General features: G+C 38.1%; 1 protein-coding gene across 4 annotated transcripts in view; it reads right to left on the bottom strand.

Moving 5' to 3' along the window:
- Window positions 1–17,143, bottom strand: part of eys (eyes shut homolog) — a 153,996-nt gene that overhangs the window by 85,514 nt on the left and 51,339 nt on the right. For all 4 annotated transcript variants that reach the window (XM_051422200.1, XM_051422210.1, XM_051422219.1 and 1 more), the window contains 4 exons: window positions 16,384–16,581; window positions 14,524–14,645; window positions 11,069–11,190; window positions 9,979–10,238 (listed from right to left, as the gene is read on the bottom strand). In XM_051422200.1, coding sequence (XP_051278160.1) covers window positions 9,979–10,238; window positions 11,069–11,190; window positions 14,524–14,645; window positions 16,384–16,581 — 702 coding nt within the window. The remainder of the gene's footprint in view (window positions 1–9,978; window positions 10,239–11,068; window positions 11,191–14,523; window positions 14,646–16,383; window positions 16,582–17,143) is intronic.

The following is a 17,143-nucleotide window of genomic DNA, read 5'->3' as shown; positions in this document are numbered from 1 at the left end:
GGCCTTATTTGGCAGTCCCAAAGTGGCCAGTCAGCAATAACAATATGCTACTGTCTTTGACTGTGCAGGAACTTCCCTTTAATACAAGGAAAATTAATGACACTGTTAAGACTAACATTATAGTACTAGTGCTTGCCATGATTTTTTTTTACATGAAAAATGTGGCAGTCTACATTTGCAAAGAGAGCAAAAACCAAAAGTAAAAAAGGACAAAGAATGTAGCCACACTGATGCATCACTGCACAGAGAAGATGATGGAGCATTGCTGTACACTTTGGTTTGTTTTTGGATTCCTGTTACATAATTCATGTGCTGTCTATTCAAAATCATAACTGATGATGATAATTATGTAATACAGCTTTCAGTTCCAAAAAGTTTATTGACTCCAGAATTTTTTGTCTGTAAAAACAGACACATCTGGCACAGACAGGTAGGCATCCATCCTGTGCAACAAACTAAATTTAAGCTAATTTTAGGCAATTGAAAACAAATACAAATGGACAGACAAACCAGATATCAAGTTAGTCATCAAAGCTGTGTTTCTCATAATCAAGGAGTACAGCATGCTTGTGAGTCCTTCACATGCACTGACCAAAAACTGGGTTACTTGAATAAGTGGGTTAAATATAGAAATCTCTTTGCATGTAAACACCAGCCACTGCAGCCAATTTACCCCACTGCTACACACCTGGACCACCTCTTCAGTACTGCTAATGAAGACACAAAATGATTAAACACTGAGTTTATTCAAAATTTGTTTACTGTACAGCTGTTACAGACCCGGGCCTATTTTTATACATTATACATAAATGTAGACGCTAACCTCTTTCTCACAGTGGTGCGCAAGTACTTAACCACAGGTACTCTCTGGTTTAAACAATGCTCACAGTGCTCCCTTGATGTTTATCTTTTTCTGCTGTTTTACTTGTCTCAAACTATTAAGTTTACTGATTTACAAATAGCACACTGTGCCTTCATTTTAACAGTGGCTACGTTAAACTTTATATGGTGTAACATGACTGCACTGCTTAATGGATGATCTTTTGTTAATGAATCAGCCATTGTTTGATATTGTCTTTAGGAATATTTATATTGTTTATTTGTTACCCACAAATAAACAATATAAGAAAAGGCCAGCCACACAAAGGTATTTCTTTGCCCGTGATGACTTGCTGTTGTCTACATGTAAAAGCCGGTATACCGTAAAAACAGAAATCTGCTACATGTTCAAAGGAGAAGTGAAAAGAGCCATGTGGAGCAGCCTGGGTGCAGGTGTGTTGTCTCGGAGGTCTGTGCTAAAGACAGCCACCTCCATTAAATGACCTAAAATAATGGAAATACATGAGTTGGCTCCAATTGTGTGCCTCTATTATATCATCCACACTACATAACCCTGTCACTGTACCTCGTCAATTACAAACTGTGCTCGTGGACGGAAGAAAAATCTGACTGTGCTGTGAACTTTAAAGCTCCATTAAGCAATATTTAAAAAATAATAATCATTAAATCAATTGGCACTCAGCAATGTAAAAGGGTTGCAAGCATTGCTGATCCCACTGAGAATGAACGCCCACTTAGAACCTCTATGCAGCTTTCTGCTTGGTGTTTTGGTTTGCCGGTCCACATGTTTGACTCTAAAAAGTTATCAACTTGTCTGCCATATGTCACAGAAAGTCTTAGATGCTTTTTAACAGTTGGCAGAACAAACCAGGGCTAATGTGAGCAAACAGTGGGCTTGCCTTCAACAGGTGACAAGAAAAGAGTCTAATGCTTTTGCTTCTGAGTTTGTTTTTGAGTCTTTTCTCTGCCCATAAATAACAAAAACAACAGCTAAATGCCCGCTTAGCTAGTAAGCTGTAATTTGACATTTAAACACAGAAAAAAATTGCGATAGTAACTTATCAGTAAAAATGACAAATATTGCCTATGCTTAAGGGCATAGTTTCCATTGGGAAATGTGTGGGAAATGCTTCAGCCAATTTTCAAAAACCCAGGTTTTTAAAATTTGAGTAAATCACTATGTCCTCTCTTAACAGTGTCCTCTACTGCCCAGCTGTCATAATCAAAATGAAAGAGTACTCTGACTTGATACAAATGGAGATGCACTCATCTAGGTCGCCTTTGGCAGCTTCCCTTCGCTTACAGCAATAAGCTTCATGAAATGTAGTGAGTGCTTTGGTGACTGTTTTTTGCTGTGAGTTTTGCCTCTCGGCTACACACAGGCTGCCTTTAGCCATTTGAGTGGTGGAGCTTGCTGGAGCTCTCCATAGCCTGGCAGCTTTGCCAACAGCAAACAACAATCAGTGATGGAAAAATAAATAAAGAAAAGAAAAAACATACTTTTGTTTAAGCATATTTTGATTAATTGATAACAATACGTGTTTTATTACACAATTTGTATATTATAATGTATAATTCATATACAGTACACTTCATTGTGACCCCCAAAATCTGAAACTAAACCTATGCCCTTGGCTATGCTACATAAAATGAGTATATTCTGTGGCCCATCTCCACAGATTTACATAGAGACCATTTGGGTATTTTTACCTGCTGGGAAGCATTCAGGGGTTAAACACCAATATGTTAGAATCTACTGATGACTGAGAATTTTTATAAAGGGAAAATCTGTGATACCACTATCTGCTCATTAATTCTTTTTTCTGCCCTTTTTGATGCAGCTGTTGTTCGGCCTAGAAACAGAGGTTTCAGAGCTAAAATGGAAGAAAAGACCACCTTTTGCCCTTAGCAATGGAATATCACTAGCGTGCTGAGACCTTTGCTCACTGAAGGGGCACGCTCTCATACTGAGACTGAACACCTGCTACATTTTAATATTTTGTTGCCTCACTTTCAGAATATGGGACCTGATAATACTGTACCTCTCCAAATAGAGCTGATATTTACTTGCTACAAACTTGCCTAAAATAGGCCTACAGTGCAGTCACTAACAGCTTCTTTCTTTGAAATATCTTTGATCTCAGTAATTATACTTTGTGGAGAATGGTTATTGTTGAGGCTTACTGACACAGTATATTGGTTTAGTTACACTGAGCATTAGTAACATTTTTTTTTGTTTTATAGTTATATATAGTCTGCGTTATACGTAACCTTTATGTTCTACATGCTGATGCAACAGTATCTGAGCCTGGGCACTCCTGTAAAAAAGATTTTTAATCTGAGCGTGGCACTTTTCTACTTAAATAGAGTTATTACAAATGTTATAAAAAATCTTATGAACTAATACAAAGCTGGACAGAAATGTGATGGTTGGGAATGCATTAAAATATTACATCTTGTTAATCTAGGATAGCGAACTATAAAACACAGAAAATACTGTAAATTCAGTTAATTTGGAGTATTATTTAGTACTGAAGGGACAAAAGTTAAAGTGCATTATGTTTAATATCAGTAAACAGTGCTGAGAAAAGGAAAAAGATCAGTAATATTTACATACATCTGCCAGGGCAGCTGGTTTATAAATTGAGACACATCTACTATAAGTCATGTTGTCCACCTCTTCTATAAAAAAGGATAATCATTTAAAATGAATACAACGAGGATAGGCTTTTTCAACACATCTTTGGCAACACATGTTCTCAACACATCTTTTTCAATATCATATTAAGTATGTGTCAGTTCTCTTGTTGGCACAGCTTCACAGTAGCTCATTATCCAACTGTTTGGTAGGACACAATCTCAATCTTGTGGAAGGTGAAGGCTAGTGTAGCATGCCATGCAAATAAAGGGGTTTGTTCTCCATCTGGCCAGGAACACCTCTGGGGATATTCTGAGCCATGGAGACCAAATGGTTTTTGCATGTAAAGGGACCACACAATGTTTCTGAATTAATTCACTATATTGCAAGAATCATATTTCTCCACTTCATGCGATAGACTAGAGGCAAACAGATTGTCCTCTTATCCTAATAGCTCACTTTTAACACTGAAATATGGCAATTTATCACTGAAAACCTGTGAAAAGGTAGTATGGGCATAGGCACATTGTAATACAGATGAAAATCACGTAATATATTATGAGGTATTAAATAAATCTAAAACATTAAGTGCTACAGTGACATTATGTTCTCTATATTATGTAAATACAAAAATATAAGACATTATTACTTTTAATCATCAACTCAAATGGAATTTCAAAAAGGCTTTGAATAAAAAAGATTTAGGAATGTGGCATTAATAAACTTTGTTACTGCTTTTTTTGCAAATGAACATTGACATCCAACCTTAAATTATTATTAATTACGAATTACAAATCTTGAAAAGAGACTTTACAATCTTAATAAAATGTTATAATGTTTTGAGACGTCTGTTTTGAAATGTCTCTGCATGTGAATTGCTTTACAAGCCAGCAGAAGGTCTGGTTCATTACTTCAACTGTTGTGCACTTGTCCTTGTAGTGGTATCCTCTGTTTATCTGAAAATGACTTGAATTGACTATGTGAGATTTATTTCTTTATTATACCATATTACCACTATATAATATTACTTTAATGAATAAAGTTGTAGTTTGTAGCAATCTTTGACCTTTGTGTTTCCATATCTAGTACTAGTTGTAGCTGAAATAGTTCAAATGTGGCACGGATTCTATGATTTGTGTACTGTAAATGCATTTTGAGGCAGCAATGTTGACTATAACAGATATCATCCCCTGTCATCCCCTAAGATTTGTGTGAAAATGCCAATTATTTGTGGCTTCAACATCAAAGTCTTTGTCCATAACAATTTAGTTAAATCTACCTGCAGGAAGACATACACAACAGTTCCTAAATCTGATTTCAGCCCAGTATGTAGCAGTTAACATGTGAAAACTGTTCTCTGTGCAAACACTTGCAACTGAGCAAGGACACCCAAGCGTACATTGTGTACAGGAGTCAAAATCTCATGTAACTCTGCCTTGTACCGTAACCTGTGTTGAGTGATTCTATGCTATGTTTGTTTCATTTGTTGTGGTTGTCGGCCAGTAACCCTCACCCCAACCTCTACCCTAACTCTCCCATTTTCAGGTTGCTCTTCTATCAGGTTTGGCACTCCCTGCTGAGGCTCCTCATTAAGAGGAAAGTGGAACATCTGTGCTGGTCAGGCAAGATGACTTAGGCCTCCTGGCCAGAGCCTCAGCGGAGAGTCACTGCTAGGAAGAACAAAAACTTCCAACAGGAGCCCTCTACAATCAAGAGAGGATAACTGCTTCCCTTATATTTTCTTTTAAGAAGATTCTTTCAGCTGGTTGTGGTTTTATTCTGGCCTCCAGGTTCTCACAGTATACCTTTGTAGACAAAACTCATTTCCATTGGGGTTGTGTTTTACAAATCCCTTTAATGCTACTCCCAGTAGGCACTTGCCTTTTAGATGCTGTTGAACTGATGAATAGTAAAGTTGCCACATCGCCCTTTTTGTGAGACTGATATAGTCTAGTGAAGTGTCTTGGGAAAACTATGACCACACAAGCTCTATGACACTAGTACAGAAAAAAAAAGATCATTAAATCCACTGTGAAAGTGCTTATCTTTAATAAAATACCGACCCCTGTCTACTGCTATCAGATATTGTTAGAAGATTGGCCATGAAAAGTCTGACAGTGACCATCCACTATGAGAGCATTACCAGTGTCTCCTGGGTATTTTCACATCAGATACCAGTACCTCTTTAATTAACAACAAAGTAGTAGCACGTAGCCAGACTACACCAGAAACACAGATTTTCCATGGGGCATTCTCCATTACTTTATTATATACCATATTTATTATATACCTTTAAAAACAGCTGACAAAAAAAAGTTCTAGTGCACACAAAAAACCTTGAGGTGTTTTAGAAGAAGTCTTTCAAATGTCCCACTGAATCCAAGTAACAGACATTAGGGTTAGACAGATCCCTGGAGAGAGTTTTTACTGGTAGCTGCTATTACTGCCGGTGTACAGTGAGTGACACTTGTGGGCAATTTGTACAATAGGATGTGTGTTTTGGTTATACAATAGATCTGGCAACTAGAGCTTGTTCTAAAAATATGGAGTTTTAATTTAATAATGTTAAAATATAATAAAAGTATTTAAACAAACAGCACAATGTTATCCTACAATTCTCTGGTTTATCAGTAAAGTGTCGGAACAATGCTGCAGACTGGATTCTTCATACTTCATGACTCATATGAACAGATCCAACGTGAGTTACATGCTCATTGGTAGGTCTGCGTTATAAAAGTCTCAAGTATTAAATGGCTGTATCCTTACTACACTGCATTTTTATTAACTATGATAATCTGGTCCTGGGTCATGTCACCTCTATCGCCCGCGTCCAGGCATCACCTGTTTCCCTCTTTATCTCCTTGGGGCTAGGGATCAGGTAGAGTGACAAATGTGTTGTTATTGAGGAAGTGGATCAGATGATTGATTGTGGAATGTTTTGTTTATGTTTGTGGTTTTTTTTTTTCTGCTGTGGGGGCAAAGATTTTGCCGTGGCGGTCCCAGTATTTTGCAGTAAATAAACTACAGCCCAACCATTAACTAGAATTTTGATGCTGTTACCGTTATATATTTAAGAGTTACAAAAACGATGTCCACTGGCTGCTCTGCCTTAACTCCCTGTGATTTACAGAGTTTCCTGATGGACAGATGATAACAGTGTTGCTAACTGTAGCTACCGTCAGTTAGTAAGCTCAGTTAGACGTGTCCAGACTGGGAGCTCACCAGAACACTGGGGGAGTGGGTAAGTAGTAGTGGGTTTACAGGCCTGGGGGTACGGGGGACCCAGCTTGGTGCGGACTGGTCATTGATAGAGGAAGCTAAGAAGAGAAAAAGAGAGAGTGAACGAGCAAGACGCCAGATAAGAGTAAATCCTGGACCGGTTTTTAGTCGTTGGAGAGAGCATTGCGAAATAAAAATCCAGCCGCCGAGCTGGGGCTCTTGCTGTTGGACTATAGGTAATAATAGCTGGCTTGCTTTGTCTTGTGTTGTTGCACTTGCTTGATGTAATCTGATCATAATAAATGCACAGCTGTTCATATTTATGACAGAGGTGTAAGTGAATTTCAAAACAGCAGGGGCGCTAAACCACAAAAAATACCAATTCTTGCATAATGTTGCTTTAAATGATCCAACATCATCATGTGATCATGTCAAAATTGGTGAAACAGCAATGAGAACCGGCTTCATGACTCACCTACACTTCAATGATCCCTATGACTGCGAAAAACACCCTCAAGTCTAGACAACTGATATATTCCATAATACAGCCTCGTTAACAGCACAAACCTTCATGTCTACCCTAAGGCATGTTTTACCATGGTGCAGCTGCCATGATTTCCAACTGTGCCCATGTACAAGAGCACACACTGTCTCTATTTGAGTGTGGACCATGTGGATTCAACTAAGCAGCAGTTGGAATGTGTACCATGTGACGTTTGGGCTGTACATCAATTGCAGACTGGTGCTATAACAGTTTAATTTCTTTACTTAAGATGCAGTATCTAAAAGCAAATGAGATGTTTTGAATTTTAAGGCAGTTTTGTTGTGTACATAAGCTTGCCATGCTGTATTTTATGCAAATTAGACAACCAAGGTCTTTGACTGAGATGTGTGCCATCAAATGTCATATTAACGCATCAAACCCCATCTCCTTAATTCAGTTCATTTTCGTAACCCTGGCCCTCTACCACACACCATGTAAAAACGCAAAGAAGCACAACTAAAAGCCATGGACAAAATGGCTAATTAGTGTTGACTTCATAACAAGTTAACCTTGATAATGTTTACTGTGTGGTGTCCATTTGAAGTGCATGGGATGAGATTTGTTTAAGGCAGTAAATCTGGCAGACACAGGCAGACAAATTCTAATTTAATTAGGCTTGTGAATAATGTAAGGCCTACACAATTTCCTTGACAAATAACCTACACTGAATGGTAAATAACAAGTCTGTTAAAATGTTGCACTGGAATCAAGCCATGGGTTGTATAACAGCTCTATGTTTGTTGAGTAGTAGATCTGTAGGATGGATTTATGGTGAATAATAATGGAGAGTAGTGACTCACAATGCTTATGTGAAGTGAAAACGCCCAAGCCCACGCAAAGCTCTTGGTGTAATGTATGCAGCCAGCACCTAATTTCCTATTCCTCTCCAAGGAAACCTTCTGAAACGAACCCAGTCGCTCTATTTATATCTGGCAACATCTTTTCATCTCTGCGCTGATAGAGCCATTAGGTACAGCACAACTCTATAGCATCTTAACCAGCTCACTGATAAGTTTGAATGTTAAAAGTCTATATAATTTATAATTCCTAAGCTATTAGGGGCTTGGTAATAAACTTCCTAGTAGGTAATTTCAACAGTACGTGGTCATCCATTCGTAATATGTTTTTTTTCTGTTTTTAAATAAAACTGTGTTTGTGAATTGAACATGAAACAGATTTGATTGTTGATTTTTAGATGTGTGTGTGAACTCAAGTGTGATTCAATGTGTATCTCTGAGTCATTTCTGAATGTGTCTGAGGGAGCGAGAGAACAATATGTAAATTATCATACAGTATGATGCATGCAGCATTACATGCAGCATTACATGCAGTAATCTGATTACTTTCAATAGCCACATCAGGTTAACTATTTCATTTCAAAGCTTTTACATTTTCAGTAAGTTGATTTCCTATTTAGTATCAGTACTTGACCACTGTAGTTTCATTCTTCTGCGGGAGTTCATGTCTGTTGATGGAATCCAAATGTTAGTTTGGACTCATTAGATGGCTTGCAAGTAGTAGTAACAGCTGATATGTGCATAGACACTGACAAAACCAGTCAGTGTTATGTCTATTTATAACACTGACTGGTCTTCAAGTTAATGTGTTTGCGATGTGAGAGGTGGTAAAAGGCATGGTTATAAGGACTTTTATTGCCATGGAGATGAGCTAATGGGTTGTTTGGACAATTAATAAGTGACAGAAAGGAAAATATGCAAGAGCATTATGCAAAAGAGAAATAACTATTTAATCAGGAATTGACTGCAATGGCAAAGTGTTGATATGTACACATTTGTCTGATAGGATGTAACCAAAAAACCAACTGTAGGGTTTTTGTTATGTAGTTTTGAACACACACTAATTACAATTATTTAATTAAACAGTTAAAAAGGTTGATTTTTTTAAAATGTAGTTTTAATCTGGGTCTTGGCTTGTGAGGTACTGTTTCTATAAATAATCATCATATGAGGGGGCAGTGTGTAATGCATACACACTGAGGATACAGCCCAGTATGGAGTACTCTAGCAACTGATTCACCATGGATGGTAAATAGAACAATCCAGCTCAAACTGGGTTCATCTGGTTTTGGTCATGAGGAGAAAATCAAATCAAGATAAAGCGGGAGCTAAGTTCTTCTCATACTAAAAAGGACTAAAAAGGTCAAAAGTCACCCATGTTTGGCTAAAAATCAAGAATATGTACTGCAATCAATAAAACTTTCTGGCAAGCCAGATATGATCATTATGCTTACCACTCTCTTTAACCCATGCCCAGCCAATTGATTCCACCTGACATGGACTATTCAATTCGCTCCCGATGGCACTACAAAACAATAGTCTTACTATTTTGGAAAAATGCATTTTATCACTTTAAATCATGTAGGAAAAACATTTGTTATAACTATACAACATAATACATAATATAATACAGTTAAACATATGATGAATGCACAAGAAAACAGCTTTTGTCTTTGTTCATATGGTAATTTTTTGGCAAGCCTCAAATATTTCTGAAAGAAGATACAAACAATGCATATTTAACAGTGAAAGGAATGTTTTTAATGGTTGTTGCTAGAACCTTTTAAATGTACTTTTTTAACTTGTGATTTTTTTAATGTGCAGATAGTCTACGTACAGTAACCTATTGAACAAAACAGTGTAGTTACACAGGAAAAGTGGGCTAAATGAAAAAAAAAAAAGCACTATTAGAAAGAGGTTGTGGCAATGTGTTCACTCACCAGCTGGGCATCTGCAGGAGGCTGTTCCATTGGAGCGTGTCAGGCAGGTGGAGTTGTTCAGGCAGGGATTGTGGAGGGGATCACAGGGGTCATAAGGCTGGTTGCACAAGGGGCCACTGAAGAAGGGGGGACAGGTGCAGGAGAACTCCCCAGGTACGTCTGACTCCTGACACTGAGCTCCATTTAGACAGGGCCCAGAATCACACTCGTTCATATCCTCTGCACAATCCACACCTGTCCAGCCTGATGAGCACAAACACCTTGGACACACCAGAGAAGAGATATGGCACAGTCATTTTGGCATAAATAAATGAATCCTAAAAGCACCTATTTAGAAAATTTCTAAGTGTTAAGGGTGTCATTCTCTTTGGGACTAAAATTGATATAGTGCTACTGGGAGGTGTTACAAATAAACTACCAGATGGCATATGCTTTTTATTCAAATGATCCACAGGACACTTATTTTTTTGCAAACAAGTACACAGAGTGACAGTTCATGTATTGGCACTGCGCTACTAAATCTTTGTGTAAGACCGCGCAGGGAATTTACAGGTTAATTGAACTACTGGTCAGAGCAGCTTTTCATTCTGGACAGCTGAATGTAGGACACAGGAGGTTAGAGCACTGAGTGGGGATTAAATGGAAATGTATGCATGCTAGACAGGGAGAGATGGCTACAGAGAAACAGAGAGGAGTGTGTGTGAGTCTGAAGTACCTGCTCTTAAGGCAGGTGAATATTCCACTTGGTGGCAGTGAGTACCCGAGCACTACCAACCACTCCACCTTGCATTCCTTTTCATCCTCCAACTTTTCCACCTGAAGCAGTTTTACGTCTCCCCAGCGAGAAGGGGGGCATTAGCTGAAGCAGATACACCAGCTTTTTCCTCCAATGAGTCACAGATCCCCTGAAACCTTTTCATGCTGTGAGCAATTGATTGACTCATTTGTTTTACCTGCCATCTGCAATTCATTATCTCCACTGCCAGTGGAAGGACATATTGCTATCTCTGAACGGCTTCTTTTCCTGCATTTATTAAGTGACTGATGCACCTCGTGAGGACAGTGCCCCCGAGCCAGATCGCACACCTACTTGTAGCTGTTGAGAAGGTCTGTGCAGGTGGCGTTGTTTTTGCAGGGCTGCGATAAACATTCATCAATTTCTTGTTGGCAGAACTCCCCCTCCCAGCCAGAGTGACACACACACTCATAACTCTGCAATACAAAAGTAAAGGACACACAACTAGATTAACATTAAAATATAGTGATAGTTATTTTTTGGTATAGTAATTTAGTAAGAGTCTAGTATTTATAATGCCATTACAATATAACTAAAAAGTACTGTATATTCATATGAGAGCTGTTAATTAAGCTGTTATGGAGCTGTCAGAGGGTATTCTTCCTTATTTATACCTGTTTCATGTTAGTAAACAAACAGTGTATTTCTTAATATACTTGATTAAATTCATCTCGATTTTCTCAAAAAATATTGCAGGATAAAACCTCCCACTCACTAAAAGATCTTTCCTGTGGAAATCTGTTTAAACTGTGGAAGAGTCATGCTTGTCTTAAATTTTCACATTACTGCTATGCAGATGTATTCCTTCTACCACCCACCCTCTGGATAATATGCAAGCCTGTTTTTTCCATGCTATTCAAGGTATATGGTACAAGCCTTTATCAAGCATACAATATTACAGCTGAATATTTTGTGTGGAAAGGAATTTTCACAGACAAGCAAACATGTAAAATATGCTTGATTTAGATTTGTCAGAATTTATATCTATAAACAATGAATATGTTGTTTCTATTGTACATTAAGAAACAGATTTATATAAAGCTCCTACGCTTTTTTTTCCTTCCCTCAATTTAGAGCAGTTTGCGGACCACTTGTCCTTTATTTCATCATTGCAATCTGCAATATGATAATTAATCATGGCATGGGAGATGGATGGTTTGTTGTCTATTACTTTCCAAGGTACCGGTTTAATTTAAATTCCTCTTTGCACACAGGATGAAGGTAGTCATCTGGTCAAGGGTTTTTCAAGATTCCTCATTGCCAACATCCTGTCTAAAGGTCCTGGGTGCTGCTGGTTGAATGCATGCTAATCTGTATTTCATACACTGGAGGGGAGCCGTTAAACTTTGTCTGATATAATTTGTACAATGTGGGCTCTATGGTGGTGGGGGAAAAATGCCGTCATCTCATGATAAATTAGATACCTCCAGGAGACTCCAATTCCTTACCCCTGGCAATAGAACATAATCTCATTTTTGCTGCTAAGTCACCTTCAGGGACTGCAATTCTCCAAAATAAGCTAAAGCTCTGTGGGACACAGTGTTCAGAGAGAGGAATAGCTGCACTGTAAACAAGACTATGTGAAGGGGTTTCCAAAAACTGTCCCTATTTGAATAATGAGTTGCGAAAAAAAATACATAATAGTGGAATGAAGAGCAGTGTTACTAGAAAAATATTGGTTGAAATTTCATTATATCCCTCGTATCACACCCAATTCCCTTAATAAGCAGTGTCCTTTTGTCTTTGGATCTGGAGTATTTAGTTTCTCCCATAAAATTACACTGAAATGTTTTAGCCAGGATTCTGTGCTGGGAGAATTCTGAAACCTTATAATAGAATTCCTTGTAGATTATTTCTTAATACAGAGAGGAAGAATGAGCATTTGTCCTTCAGTCATCCTGAAATTGGTACAGCAGCACTTTGTTGAAACCAACGTGTCTCGATAACCACAAACAAATATACTAGTTTGCTTCTGGTTGTGCCTATGAATACAAAGAGGAGTTAATTTTTATGTTTTTTGAGAATTCGGCATGTTGATTTAGATACATAAAAGTGTGGCTTAGCAAAACCTAATCTGGCTTCCACTATTTTTGACTATTTTTGGATATATTATAGACCATTATTGATGGATGTTTCTATGGAGGAAGATCACTGCCACAAGTTGAAACCCTAACTTAACTTAGTTATGAAAATCTCAAAGTTAATTTTATTTTTGTATTGAAACTTCATTCATTCATTTGTGTTTGAGACTTTATGTTTGTGACACAGAAAAAAAATGTTGTGTACCTCCAGAATAAATACTTTTTTTTCCTCACCATGTGGTTCCTGTGGGACTCCATCGTCTCACAGCCGAAACATGCTTTTTTTTGTTATATAGATCTCATATTTCTTACATACATTATGCACTCATTTTCAAGAGCATAGACTTATTTTAAACATTAGGTGTGGACTATACACCAGAAGTTATCTGTCTTTGTCGAATGAAAAAAACAAAACAAACCCAAAGACTTTATCTATGGCACATCTGCTTTACTACTGCAATCTGTTAGCAAATAAGCAGCTGTTGGAAAAAGGCCCCTGGTACTCATTGCACAGTTTGTAAGCAGCATTCAGCTCCCAGGGCCTTTCTGCAGCTGCAACAGATCAATGTTATTGGCTTAAAAAACACTTGAATAACTACAGAAGTAGAGCTGTGTCTTGCAAAAATGAAGTCTTAAAATGTTCCTTTAAATCCAAGTGTGTGCATCTGTAGAAACAACAACATCAGTACAGGAGGAGAAGCGCACTTGGAATACAATTTACTGAGAAGTCATTTACAAAACCACTTGATCTGTGATGTGCAATTACAGCTTAAATTTCACAAACTTAGTTTTCATTTATCATCAACAAGCATTTGCGGAAAAATCAACTGCAGCTACAAGTCATGTCTTGTTTATCGTAAATATCCTACAACTGTAGTTCCGAACTGCTACATTTGCTAGGCTACAACTATTTAGGCTGTGGCTAATGAGCTGTACAGACTATACAAAATGATAAAGCAAAAATCTAAAATAAAGGAAGTACTGACTATAGTGCATTGTTTTATGATCTATATGTTAATGTTAAAGATTAATGTCTACTGATCCGAAAGACATCATATGCATTGTTTTGGATAATTGCAAAAGAAAAAAGATGGACACTTGAATATGCAGTTCATATTTAATAAATTCATTGTAGACCGTTTTTCCTAAGTATACTTTGGTAACCTTTTGGTCATTTTGGCACATTAAAAGCATAATTAGCATTATTTCTCTATTAGGATATCCAACAATGAGGTGCATGTATTAAACATTATTAGACATTTCCTGTTCCCTTCTCGTTTCACCCAGACACCTAAAACTTAAAACATATTGCATCTCCTCATGCTGAACAACTTTCCCAATAAGACTAATGAAGTCTGCCAGATTTGCCTAAAACATACAGAAAATATAGCCATATAGCAACTATAATACAATACACCACTATTCATGTCATTGCACAGTATTTATTGAAATTGAAATGCTTTCAAACATTAACTGCATGACAGTCATCAACAGTAATAGGCAATTCCTTATGTGATTCAGGTCCTGTCAATATTTTATGATGAACTGTGGTGTTTTAAATGAGTTACCAGCTATAGTGATTTGCAGGACATTGGCCATTTTAAAGCCTTTTAAAAGCCATTATATCAGCGCATTATACTGCCAAGCAAAAAAAATGCGTCTACTTACCAGATGGAGGTCCTTACATATTGAGTTGGTACTGCACAAACTGTTCACACAGTCATCAATGTCTTGCTCACATCTCAGCCCAGCATAACCAGGATTGCAAAGGCAGTAAAAGCCGTCTACAACTGAAACAAAATCAGTAGGACAGTTACATTGCCTTGCATCATAAATTAATTCACTCTACTCACAGTAGGTTCCATTAATGTACTACATATCTACACAGGTAAGTGCCGATTATGAGCACAAAGCGCAATCCCACACTGCAATTTCATTTTTTTAATGGATATGAACATTAAAATAAACGCCTTGTGCTGTATCACTCCAACCTGTTGTCGCTAAATCTATGTGACAGGTTACCTCCCTGTGCATCAGTCTGACAGGATTTGACACTCTAACCATCTTCAAATGAACCTGTCTGCAATGGCCATTCTGTCCTCTTTTCTCCTAGTACTTTCCTCGTCCCCCGTCTGTACTTATCCCTCTCATTCCCAATGAAAGCCTGAAAGCCCAGTCATTTGTTTTCACGCTCTCAATGCACTTACAGCACATCGAATGAGGGGGAAAGAGGTGCAACAGAGGGACGGAGCCCATTTCAGGGCAATCCTTTATTCAGATGTTACAAATGTGCCAATTTCTTCCATCAGAAGTTAGAATCTCCCACGTCTAATAATCCATTCCTTCCTCTCTTTAATTATTAATGATGTTAAAGCGGGATGCATCATTCTGTTTCTCCAACACAACACTGGTGTACAGGCAGCCAGTGACAGAGGTAATTGCACTTCTTACAGGAGTGAATTTATTACTTCCCCAGTCAGGGTCCCAGGATTCTTCATTATCCCAAAGATTTACCACGTAATCTATGCTGTCACTCTGTCTTGGTGCGTGTAGCTGCTATTACTCTCATTAAATGCTTTAGGTCCTGGGTGGCAGCAGCATTACTCATCGCAGCCACTGTGGCTATGCAGTGCTCTCCCTGGCGGCTGGCTGGCTGCTGCTGAGCGCTGGCCAATAGGTCCTAGAGGCCTGCCTCACTAACCTGAAGTGAACCGGCTGCGCTCAAGATTAGTCAAGACAGCTGGCCAAGGTCTACTGTAGTGCAGTGAGGGATGGGATACTCTTAGATAGTGATCCACTGCCATCACTGTTTTGTTCCAGCATAAGCCAGTTGAAATAACATTGGCAGGATTTTGTTGAGATGCCATGGAGGCTGGGAGGTAATACTCCAGCACAAAGATTTTCCTACTGAGGGGAATCTAATTTGACTCGGGCCACAACTAGTGCACAATAGTTGCAGTTATTTTATAACAAAATATTTTACATACGTTTGTGCATTTTTTTATTTTTGTCCTTCCCAGTAAATGTAAAATAAATTAACCAAATTACATCATAATCACTGACCAACTGGTGATAAATAATCCTCCACTTTTGGACTATTAATAATACCATTATTATTATTAAACTATTCTTATTACCACTTAAGCGAGAGATATAGCAACGGGAAGAAAAATAATAATCTGTTTGAGATTTGATTGTATTAATTTTGTCATTTATCATCCATTATTCAAATTACAACACAACACTGATGCTTAATTGATTTCCTTTTCCAGTTATGTTAGTAACTAATCAAGCCTAGTCCAGCAGGTAATGTCCTAGATCCTCACATCAGATGGAATAACTCCACTCTCATAACACCCTTATTAGCTGCAATGCTGACCCAATTGAAAACTGTCTGTCAGACTGTAAGTGAGCAAAACCAAATTTGACATAGCCACTGCGTGCCTGTGTGTCTGTGTGTGTATGGCGGTTTGCTTCCATCTCGAGTGCCTGTTATTAAGCATGTTGGCGAGATAGGCTGTTTCTTACCATCATAGCAGAAGCCGTGAAAACAGGGGCTGGAGCTGCACTCATCCACATTGATTTCACAGCGGGGGCCAGCGAAGCCCCGGTGACAGTGACAGCGGAAACCCAAAGGGAAATGGTCCTGATCCAACTCCTCCACACACACTGCGCCATTCTCGCACGGATTACTGGCCTCACAGGGTAAGAACTCACAATTATGACCTGGAGTGAGGCAAAGAAAGACATGTTGGAGCACCATGCAGCAGACAGCAAGCTGTGGAGAAATACAATGGGAATGTAAACCTGGGAATAATAAACCTATATTCTATGTTTCCTTGAACCCGTCCTTGTGGTAGATCACATGCTGTGTCAAGCCAGACAGGCCAACAGAATTACACACAGTAAGTCTTAAAAGTGTTCTTGTAAAGACTGATCCAAGGTCACTTTCTTCAATTTTTTAATTAATTTAAAATGACTGTCATATTGAGTAATAATTATTGCTAATCTTACTTCTTTCCCTACGCAGCAGTTTCCTCTTTAAAGCATAGTGTCAATTACCAAAGTGATAAACACAAATAACAACAATTTTTGCAATCACAGATTATTCTTGCAGATACATAAGTCAATCAAACACTCTCAATGCTGTTTTAAATGCATTTAAAAACAGTTAAAACCAAAAATTGCATTTTTATTTCCTTCAATGGCCGATTTAATTGTGCTTGTGACAAAACAATTACCAAATGAATAATTGTCTCCGTCCTCAGCTCTGATTGGCAGTCATGTT

This window comes from Dicentrarchus labrax, unplaced genomic scaffold, assembly GCF_905237075.1.
Source record: "Dicentrarchus labrax unplaced genomic scaffold, dlabrax2021, whole genome shotgun sequence".
Classification (NCBI taxonomy): domain Eukaryota; kingdom Metazoa; phylum Chordata; class Actinopteri; family Moronidae; genus Dicentrarchus; species Dicentrarchus labrax.
Note: the sequence above shows the minus strand (reverse complement) of the source record. Positions and strands in the feature narration are given on the sequence as shown.